The 11,113-nt window shown below is 42.9% G+C and overlaps 1 protein-coding gene across 7 annotated transcripts in view; it reads right to left on the minus strand.

Annotated features, from left to right (window-relative positions):
- Positions 1–8,320: 8,320 nt before the first annotated feature.
- The window catches only part of EIF4G3 (eukaryotic translation initiation factor 4 gamma, 3), a 291,147-nt gene continuing 288,354 nt past the window's right edge, over positions 8,321–11,113 (minus strand). For all 7 annotated transcript variants that reach the window (XM_010829978.1, XM_010829973.1, XM_010829974.1 and 4 more), the window contains 2 exons: positions 10,854–11,000; positions 8,321–9,371 (listed from right to left, as the gene is read on the minus strand). In XM_010829978.1, the coding sequence (XP_010828280.1) occupies positions 9,190–9,371; positions 10,854–11,000 (329 nt within the window). In that variant the 3' untranslated portion in view covers positions 8,321–9,189. The remainder of the gene's footprint in view (positions 9,372–10,853; positions 11,001–11,113) is intronic.

Here is an 11,113-nt window from a genome sequence, read left to right on the forward strand (position 1 = left end):
TTGCACTCATGATTTTGTCTACTTGAACCCATCCCATAACAGTTTAATTCTTTAGACTTCTCAGTTTAAAATTCTCTTCCTAAAGGAAGCATACCCCAAGCCCCTGGTTTATACAGGGCGCCCATTACCTGCTTCCATAGCTCTGTATTTTCAAAACATGTGCCATTTGTGATGCCACACTTGTATGTCCAACCAACACCTTGCAGTTGAAAAATATGTTTTAAAAACTTGAAAATATAAGTTGTTCTCTAAACTATTTGGCAGATCAGGTTATTTTCACTATTCCACAGTGATCTCATATTAGAGTCACCTAGGTAACTTAAAAACAAAACGATGCCAAGGTTTCATCTCCAGAAATTCAGAAACAACTGCCCTGAGGTTGAGTCCCAAGATTTGTACTTTTGAAAACTCCCAGGTGAATCTACCATGCAGCAGTGCTGAGCCACAGCACTCGACGTTCTAGGAAGCAGTTAGATAGGAGTGCTGGTGGAGGTTTGCCAAAGATGGTTTCCTAGGACCTGGTCAGAAGACATATTATCAGTAAGAGGTAAATGTAACAGAAGAGTCAGAAAGGAAATCACTGCTAGAACAAGTTCAAGTGTTGGATAGTCATTTGTTTAGAAAATTTCAGAAAATCTTGATAGTCTTATTGTTGTTCAGTCATGTCCAACCCCATGGACCACAGCCCGCTAGGCTTCCCTGTTCTTCACCATCTCCTGGAGCTTGCTCAAACTCATGTCCATTGAGTCGGTGATGCCATCCAACCATCTCGTCTTCTGTCGTTCCCTTCTCCCTTGCCCTCAATCTTTCCCCACATCAGGGTCTTTTCCAGTGAGCTGGCTCTTCACATCAGGTGGCCGAAGTACTGGAGCTTCAGTGTGAACATCAGTCCTTGTAGTGAATATTCAGGGTTGATCTCCTGGTTTGATCTTGCAGTCCAAGGGATTCAAGAGTCTTCTCTGGCATCACAGTTTGAAAGCATCAATTCTTCGGTGCTCAGCCTTCTTTATGGTCCAACTCTCATATCCATACATGACTCTTACTTCTTCAAAAAGTTTAGTAATATCGTATTTCACCAAGACTTAATGCATTGTTAAGCTTGGGAAACAGTATTGAAAGTGATTCTGGATGTGCTCAGATGGTTGGCATGAGTAAACACTTTTTTTTTGGTTGTGCTGGGTCTTCGCTGCTGCTCAGAGGCTCTTTGGCGAGAGGGGCTACCCTTCGTCGCAGTGCACGGGCTTCTCACTGCAGTGGCTCCTCTTGTTGCAGAGCACAGGCTCCAGGCAGAGGGCTCCAGTAACCGTGGCACACGGGCTTTAGTTGCTCCATGGCATATGGAGTCTTCCCAGACCAGGGATCGAACCCATGTCCCCTGCATCAGCAGGCAGGCTCTTATCCTCCATACCACACCAGGGAAGTCCGAGAGTAAACTCTTTTTAGTGAGGACAGTGGGGGCCCATACAAGTGAGACTGGACAAATTGCCAGTGAACAGCAGTGTTAGCATTAGAACACAAATATCCCAACGCCAGTCAACATCTCTTGTCTACTATGGCTTTCAACTTCTTTCTGTACAACCTCTTGCTACCCACCCAGCTAACATTTCCTTTTTTTTTTTTTTCCCCCAGTTGACTCCTCTGATAGCCTAATTTGTTTAACCCTTTCATGTTTACTGGATAAATCTAAGACTTTACATTTACCTCAAAGTACTGCTTTGGCTGCATCTCATCAAGTTTCAGTATGCAGTACTTTCACTGTCAGTTAACTTCTGGTTACTTAGTTCCCATTATTATTATTTAACTGAGTTAGTCATCTAGGCAACATTTTAACACTGTTCTATATGGTACACTTCAATAGACTTTCTGAATATTGCTAGCTAAGGGAAAGTTAAATCATCATCACAGGGAGAGAGGGAATATTTTCAGTCCTTTCTTCCTGCTATGTACAATGAGCAAAAACATAATTATAGTATCTATAGGATGGAGTCTTCTGAGTACCAGAAAAAATGAGGCAGTATTTTAAAAAAGCCATAGGGTTCCTGTGAAACTAGAAAGATCTCACCTTCAGTAAAAAGAGTTTAAAGTGCCAGCAAAACAAGAAGCAGAGACACACCAGTAGTAATGAGCTCACCCAACGCCCAGATCTTGGTTTCTAAATACCATTCCCTTAAAAGAAACCAAGGCTCCTAGAAGGAATGGCTGATTCTATAGGTAGCGGTTTCTTGAACTGTCACAAAGTGCTCTAAAATGCACTTACTGCAGATGAAGAAACGTCAAAGAAACATGAATCAACCTAAAAGTGCTCCCAAGGCCAAAGCTGGAACAACCTATGTGACCAAATAATGTGGTTTTGGATTATAACTCAAAATATAAAATAAATATACATGAATCTGAATTGATAGTTAGTGACTAGCTTCCAAACAGACCAGAGTAAGAAAAGGGGAAAAGAAACCTAACTTTGGAGTGGAGACCTGGCAAACACCACCATAACCACATAGTTAGGGTGAAACATCACCAGTGATGTCATGGGAGCATCACATACCCCCTGTTACGATATGAGAAGGGCACTTCACTTACAAAGTCTTTTTATCCCAAACTCATTACCTTAGTCTAATCATGTGGTGCTGGAGAAAACTCTTGAGAGTCCCTTGGACTGCAAGGAGATCCAACCAGTCCATCCTAAAGGAAATCAACCCTGAATATTCATTGGAAGGACTGATGCTGAAACTGAAACTCCAATACTTTGGCCACCTGATGAGAAGAGCTGACTCACTGGAAAAGACCCTGATGCTGGGAAAGATTGAGGGCAGGAGGAGAAGGGGGCGACAGAGGATGAGATGGTTGGATGGCATCACCGACTCAACAGACATGAGTGTGAGGAAACTCAGGGAGATAGTGATGGACAGGGAAGCCTGGCGTGCTACAATTCTTGGGGTTGCAAAGAGTTGGATACAACTTATTGACTGAACAACAATCAGGAGAAAAACACCAGACAAACCCAACTGAGGAACATTCTACAAAATACCTGAGCAGTGACGTCAAGGTCATGACATACAAGGAAAGATTAAAAAACTATCAGAGGTCAGAGGACACCAAGAATACGTGATGACTAAACATGATGTGGTATCCTGGATTGCATCCAGGAGAAAAAGGACAAAAAGGGCCATTTCGTTCAGTCGCTCAGTCGTGTCCGACTCTTCCCGACCCCATGAATCGCAGCACGCCAGGCCTCCCTGTCCATCACCAACTCCCGGAGTTCACTCAAACTCACATCTATCGAGTCAGTGATGCCATCCAGCCATCTCATCCTCTGTCGTCCCCTTCTCCTCCTGCCCTCAATCCCTCCCAGCATCAGAGTCTTTTTCAATGAGTCAACTCTTCACGAGGTGGCCAAAGTACTCGAGTTTCAGCTTTAGTATCATTCCTTCCAAAGAAATCCCAGGGCTGATCTCCTTCAGAATGGCCTGGTTGGATCTCCTTGCAGTCCAAGGGACTCTCAAGAGTCTTCTCCAACACCACAGTTCAAAAGCATCAGTTCTTCGGTGCTCAGCTTTCTTCACAGTCCAACTCTCACATCCATACATGACCACTGGAAAAACCAGAGCCTTGACTAGATGAACCTTTGTTGGCAAAGTGATGTCTCTGCTTTTGAATATGCTATCTAGGTTGGTCATAACTTTCCTTCCAAGGAGTAAGCGTCTTTTAATTTCACTGCAATCACCATCTGCAGTGATTTTGGCAGTAGTGAAACCCAAGGTCTAGAGTTTAGTTCACAGCAAAGTACCAATGCTGGCTTCTTAGTTCTGATAAAGGTCCACTGGTAATGTAAGTGAAAGTCATTCAGTCGTGTCCAACTCTTTGTGAGCAAGTGGATTGTACAGTTCATGGAATTCTCCAGGCCAGAGAATACTGGAGTGGGTAGCTGTTCCCTTCTCTAGATCTTCCCAAACCAGGGATCGAACCCAGGTCTTAAGCATTGCAGGTGGATTCTTTACCCGCTGAGCCACAAGGGAAGCCCCTGCTAATGGAAGACATTAATGGTAACAGGGAATTAGATGAAAGGTACATGGGAATCTACTAGATTTGAAACTCTTCTATAAGCCTAAATTTATTTCAAATAATATATTCATTTTTTAAAAAAAACTTGGCACGTGGTTTCTTTGACATAGGACTTCAGGATTTGGTAACACACAATGATGTCTTTTGGGGCATGGGGTGGGTGGTAATCCTAACACTAACAGGTAATCACTTTCCCTCTGAGGGATACCTGTGGCATCTGCAGCTAGTGAGCACATACTGGATCTTTCCCTAAACTGCTAGAGGATGTTGAGACTTATGGAGCTCAAGTGTATTGAATAGGAAAGGTAATCATCTACAAGACTAATAAATTGGGACTAGTGAGTAGAAAAGTTAAAGTGAAGTCATTCAGTCATGTCCGACTCTTTGCAACCCCATGGACTGTCTCCTACCAGGCTCCTCCATCCACAGGATTTTCCAGGCCAAGAGTACTGGAGTGGGTTGCATTTCCTTCTCCAGGGGATCTTCCCAACCCAGGGATCAAACCCAGGTCTCCCGCATTGCAGACACTTAACCGTCTGAGGCACCAGGGAAGTTCTAGTGAGTAGGAGGGGCTCCATTTCAAGGCGTTTTTTACTCCTTAATGAGTAATTTTACTCTCATGACAAGTAAGTAGCCTCAAGCTGTTCAGGAAATCCATGTCCAAATGTGCCTCATTGGAGAGGACAAATAAAACCTGAAATGTCAGGGTATGCTGTAGTAGCCTCTAATTCATGCGGGAATTCCAACCCTAAGGACAAATGACTCAGGTAGCACTGAATGAGAGATCTAAAGGACCAGAGCCCAGTTGCCCATGCTAGGATGCCTGGTAGGCTGCAGTCTATGGGGTCGCTAAGAGTCAGGCACGACTAAGCGACTTCACTTTCACTTTTCACTTTCATGCATTGGAGAAGGAAATGGCAACCCACTCCAGTGTTCTTGTCTGCAGAATCCCAGGGAAAGAGGGGCCTAGAGGGCTGCCGTTTATGGGGTCGCACAGAGTTGGACACGACTGAAGCGACTTAGCAGCACATCAAACTGTCAGGTTCCTGATGTTGCAAACACTTGTGAGGTTTGATCATCTGCTAAAATGCTGGATTGAAGGTCAAAACACACAGCAATACGATGTATGATTTCATACATGTGAATCCACAGAAAGAGTAAGTGGCTCCCAGGGGCTGAGGAGAGTAGAGAATGAGGAGAGACGACTCAAGGATTACAGGTTCCTTTTTGGCTTGAGGAAAATATTCTGAAATCAGAGTGGTGATGGCTGCACAGTGGTGAACACAGTAAATTTCGGGTGGCTTTAGAAAGTCGTTCACTTTCGGCTACACCAGGTCTTTGTCCCCGATTGGGGTTCTAGTTAGGTTGAGCGGCGGCCCTCTTTCACTGTGGGGCATGGGCTTCTCATTGCAGTGGCTTCTCTTGCTGCAGAGCGCGGGCTCTAGGCTGCGCGGGCTTCAGGACTTGTGGCTCCCAAGCCCTAGAGCACAGGTTCAGGGGTTGTGGCCCACAGGCCGAGCTGCCCTGTGGCACGCGGAACCTTCCCGGACCAGGGTCTGAACCCATTTCCCCTGCACTGGCAGGCGGATTCTTTGTCACTGGACCAACAGGGAAGTCCTGGGTGTATTTTATAGTATGTGAAGTATATCTCAATTAGAAAAAAGAGGAACGCAAAAATGCTCCTCTCTTCAAAATGGGGAATGAAGGAGTGCATAAAGGCCAATAGCATGGTGAAAATTGAAAAACTGGATCCCTTTTTTTTTTTAAAGAATAAAACTTAGGGAGTTCTCTGGCAGTCTAATGGTTAGGATTCTGCACGCTCACTCTATGCCAGGGTTCAGTCCCTGGTCGGGGGACTGAGCGCTGCAAACTGCACGGCACAGCCAAAAAGAAAATTAAAAAAAAAAAAAAAAAGAGAACAAAACGTAAGTAATGAGACCACAGAATTACATCCACTAACCTAAGACTATTTTTTCTAGCTTAGAATCCTTTTGACTGGAATGGAGCCACTTGAAAGAAAAAATGTCAAAAAACCCATGATGATAATTTGTTTGAAGAGCATTTCTAGAACAGATACAACTATCTTTGGGCTAATAATTGTAAATAACCTACAGTGTATTTTGAAATGTTAAGAAAAGACAAAAACCAAATCAAAGATCTGCCAGCATAACAAAGGCAGACACTTCTTAGTGGGTCAGTATGCTGATGTAACATGTAAAATTCTAGCTTTCATTTTCCATAAAAAATGTGAGTTTCCATGAGAGTAAAGACTGTCTTATTCAGTTATACTTCTTGCACTTAGAACAGAGTAGATGCTCAGTAAATATTTACTGAATGAAACAAGTTCATGATGCAGCTATGAACTGGCTTGTTGGTTTTCCCAAGAACTAAAATGAGTTTATTTTGAAAACTGGCATCATGTTCTTTTGCTAGAAAGGGAAAAAAACTCATTTAAACTTAATGAAACACTGTAAGTTAGCTGGTTTGAATACAGGCATAGCGCACCTTCAGTGAGCTTAATGGACCTCGTCCCAAAGTGAAGGAGCTTTAAAGCGGAAGCTGCAGGCGACTCAGCGCTGCCATGTCATCTATCACGTTAAACCAAACACCGCCAAACCTCCCTTTCAAGTAAGAAAACTGCAGAGAGAGGAACAGTCATGACGGTGTTTCTGCACTTCAGCTGGTTCAACTGTGGATCAGTTATCCCACTCTGCTCATATTTTGCCATTAGTAACCTTGCTAACCCATCTAACATTCTGTATATAAAGCAACAAGTTACCCAGAAGTTACTTTGGAGTCTTCTCATCACAGTTCATGTTACAGATGAGACTGCAGACACTTATTTCTGTTATTGTACTACAGATGTTTATATAGCTGAAGCTTTTTTCAACCCTTGAATTATTTTCTCCCTGATATTCTTCTCTTTCCTCCAATCCTTACACTTGTCCACATCTGAAGTACTGATGAACAGGTTATCACTGCTACCTGAAGTTCCTTCCTGGCTAGACCCCTGCAAACAACAGCCACTGATTTCCAGAAGGCAGTCCCCACCTTGCTTCCCCAGCCCCACCCCCACGCCCTGTGAGTGCTGCCAACACCTAGAACTACATCACAGTCAGGAGATTTCTGGCTCAGAATCCTCTGCACTTTGGTTCTGGCAGCTGTTAAAACTCAAAATAACATAGAATCGAGTTGCTTCTTCCAATGGAGGGCTCCCAGGCAGAGCCTGCGGTCAGACCCTGAACGAGCTTTTCAGGCTCCGTCTCTTTATGACAGCGGCTGTCACCTGCCTGTCACAGGACTTTCAGGACTTGGTTCTTGGAGAACAGCCTTCGGCCACTTCACAGGGGGCTCTGGGGGCTCACGGAGGGGGATCCTGTGTTGTGTTCAACTACATCCTGAGAGAGAGAGCTTTTTACTGCTATGGAACATGTTGTTCTTGTGCATTACATGTCTCGCCAAGTCTCTTAACGTGAGCATTTCTTCAGAGATGGAAGCCAGAAGAACTCTGGTTATTCAGACACAAAATACAAGGCTGCGTATTTGGGAGCAGCTGGCTTTCTTCATAAATACATTTGTAGGGTGATGGCCTACAAACAATTGAAATGGAAAGCCACTTGTAGAGACAACAACTTCATCAAAGGGGAAAAAAAACGACACACACACACAAAACAAAGCACAGCACAGTACTCCAATACCTGTCAGAGAAACAAAGGCCCAAACCACAGTCCACTTTATACTCACCAGAATGGCTTGCATGAATCTAAAGTTGGGGTAAATGTGATTTTCACACGTGGTTTGGTTTTAAACCACATGCTCACTTATTTTAAGAAGCGTAATGTAACTTTGGTTTCTTTAAAGGACATCTTTGGGTTTCTTAAGCACTGGAGGCAGTGATGATTTTAAAAGTCACTGGTATTGGTGGTTTCAAACGGAAGTGCTGTCCCTAACCCAAATGCATGCAGTGGGACACTCGGGGACTTAAAGTAGTGCTGCTGGGTCTGTTTCTACCAAGGATGTATTTTTGGTTGGTGTTGGAAAGAAGCATCCCTTGGGCTTCAGAGAAGCTCCCCTACCCAAGCATGAGTGCCCCCCTTTGCCCACAAAGTAGCTTGCCTTTTCCAAATGCAGACACATAGACACACACACTCTCCCCCGCCAAGCCCTCAGAAGCGATCCGGATTAGACAACACGTAGCCAGACGGCACCTCCCAGAGATGGGCGCACACGCAGCAGCTGTCAAAAGGAGAAGTCACTTTACTTTCTTTTAAACTTGCAATGTTTGCCTTTATTTTGTTCTTTATATTTTGAAAGTGAAAAGAAATAGTACTGAGTCAATTTCTTTTTGTTTTGTTTTTTTTTAAATATTTGTTCTATGTATTTACAAGCCTTAAAGTTGCTCTAAAGATTTCAAAAGTATTAAGAGTACTTTTCCCAGGGTAGCACTTTTTTTTTTGAACAATTCTTGGAGTTCTCTGGTCCACAGCATTTCTTTCTGTTCCAAGGTTATGTATGTTTTGATTACTATTGTGATTTTTTTATTTTCTGAAGCAAGCTGAGAGGCAGGCAGAAAGATCTGATGCCAAAAAAAAAAAAATCTTTCTTACCTTGTTCACCCCAAACCTTCTCAAATCTGGACTAAATACTATGCTTTAAAACAAACGTGAGGTGCATCTGAAGGGGAGGGAAATTTATTTCTCTGCTTTTCTATTATACAAGTTGTTTACAGAAACTGCAAATTAAAAAATTACACTGGCATTTGCAGTCCTTAAAATAAATTAAAAGTTCTCAACTTTTTTTTTTGTTTTTTTTTTTTGCTAAACAGATGTGTTTTTTTTTAAAGTATGAGTCCTCATTTAAAAAGAAAAGATTAAAACAGAAAATATTTTCTATAAATAATACATGTATTTTGGTTTTAGTGCTCCCGCCCTCAGGTTTGAAGTTTACTTTTTTTCCAGTACCTTTTTCCTCCATGATCACCTTTTTTTTTCTCTTTCCCCTTTCCCACTCGTGCACACGTGGGGGTTTCTGCGAGAATTGGCCTTGCTGCACTGTGATTGGCGAAGACGTGAAACTTTTTAAAAAAATACTTAAATTGTTTCTTTTCTTTCGTTTTGTGTATTTGAAGTTTTAGTTATCCTCAGACTCCTCTTCTGCTTCCCGCAGCCATGTGAAGAACGCCGTGACAGACTTCAGGGCCACACCCTTCCCATTCTGCTCTGCCGGGTCCTTGCTGCTCTCCCACTTGTAGAAGGCATCCTCAGAGATCACCTCCTCGTCATACAGGCAATCAAAAAACATCCGTAGCAAATCTGCAAGGAGGCGAAAGGAAACCATTGGTTTGGGGGCACTGTGGCTGTGAGGAGGCCACATTCCCATCCAGTGCAGGGAAGGAATTCCTGTGCAGGACGCCCCGTCAGGGCCAGGGCACCCGTGAGACTTCATCACACCCCCTCCTGACAGCCTAAGAGAAAAGCCACTTGTCTAAAGAATGCGAAAGGAGTCAGGCAGTCGGAACTAGTTCTTATTCCTATTATTTTATTCAACTTGAACTGTTTTCTGATATTACTGAGCTGTTTGATGTTACACAGTTTTCAACCTAAACACTTAAAAGTATAAGAATAATTCTTTAAACTTTCCTTTTGATACATTTTCTTTGAGATTTTACAATAAAACCGTCTAATTTTTACAAATTTTGGGAGGAAAAGGCAGAATGGACTTTCTCCCCTCTAATGTCGCTGTCAAAACGAAGAGAGTAATAATTCATATGAAAAACATGAGTAGAAACTATCTTGTCTGGATTTTATCCAGTGAAATGACAGCCATTATTTTCAGTGCCCAGATGATCTGGGCAATTTTAGTCCTCTGTTTTACAGTCATCATGGAAACTTAGCTTATATTATTGTTTTAAAAAGGACAGATTTATAGACAAAATATCTCTTCAGTTACACTCCAAGGACTGTTCCAATCCCTCCCTTTATATCCCAAAGGGACTTAACAACACTAGCCAAGAAGAAAAACTTTGCAGAAGTCACAACCTAAGGAAATGCCAAAGAATTACTTCAGTGCTATCTTTGAAATAGCCATATACTTACTGTCCACTTTCAGAAGTTTCAACTGAATTTTCAAGATTTAATATGATTCAATTAATTTACCAGATCACTAACACTTGGGTGTTCGGGTTACCTTATTTGTCTGGTTAGCCAGAATTAACTATAACTCTTAACCGAAAATTAGTCTAAAATGCCTTCATGTCTTTGCTGGCTATCTGAGGACTCTGACAAGGATCACCCTCTTTCATTATTAAGGCCTGGGTCCAAGAAGGTGAAAAGCTGTACCACACGGACGCTAAGGCTGGCCGCCCTGGACCCGCACTGCGCAACAGGGCAGCCGCTGACCATAGGGGTTGCTGACACTTAACATTCTAGGCTCAGTTCCTTAGTCACAGTAGCCACACTTAGGTGCTTGACTGACACGAGTGGTTCATGGCTGTCATGCGCTGCCTGACAGATACATTTCCATCCTGGCAGAGATTCTTATAAGACAGACGTGCCGGAGAATGAGGATTCAATCTCCTCAGATAATATGAATAATATAAACTAGTCTTCTTGTCATTTTCTCATCAAAGTCAACCACTTAAAAACATTCATGTTTATCAAAGTTACAGGCTGAGTTTTGTCACTCAGGATGCTGCTATTGCCCACTGTTTAAAGTCCATCAAACCGTCTCTCGAGTGTTGCCCTGGATAAGCCTCACCCTTCAGCTGGGTTAACTGTAGCAAGAGGGAGACTTACTGGCAGGTTGATCAAGTTTTACTATTGATGCTTGTAGTGCATAAAGTGCTTGCAGTTCCTTCTCTGTATCTGAGTCTAGGTACTTGAGTAAGATCGGCACTCTCTGCTTGATAACAGCAGTGTCCACTCGGAAGGTCGAACAGTCGGCTGGAAGAGACAGAAGAACTGAGCATTAACACACACAGCTGTTTTCAGTTTTCTGAATCAGTAAGACATACATGACCCTGCAAGGAATTTTGAAACGCCAAATTTTCTAAAAT

This window comes from Bison bison, unplaced genomic scaffold, assembly GCF_000754665.1.
Source record: "Bison bison bison isolate TAMUID 2011002044 unplaced genomic scaffold, Bison_UMD1.0 scf7180017864516, whole genome shotgun sequence".
NCBI classification, from domain to species: Eukaryota; Metazoa; Chordata; class Mammalia; order Artiodactyla; family Bovidae; genus Bison; species Bison bison.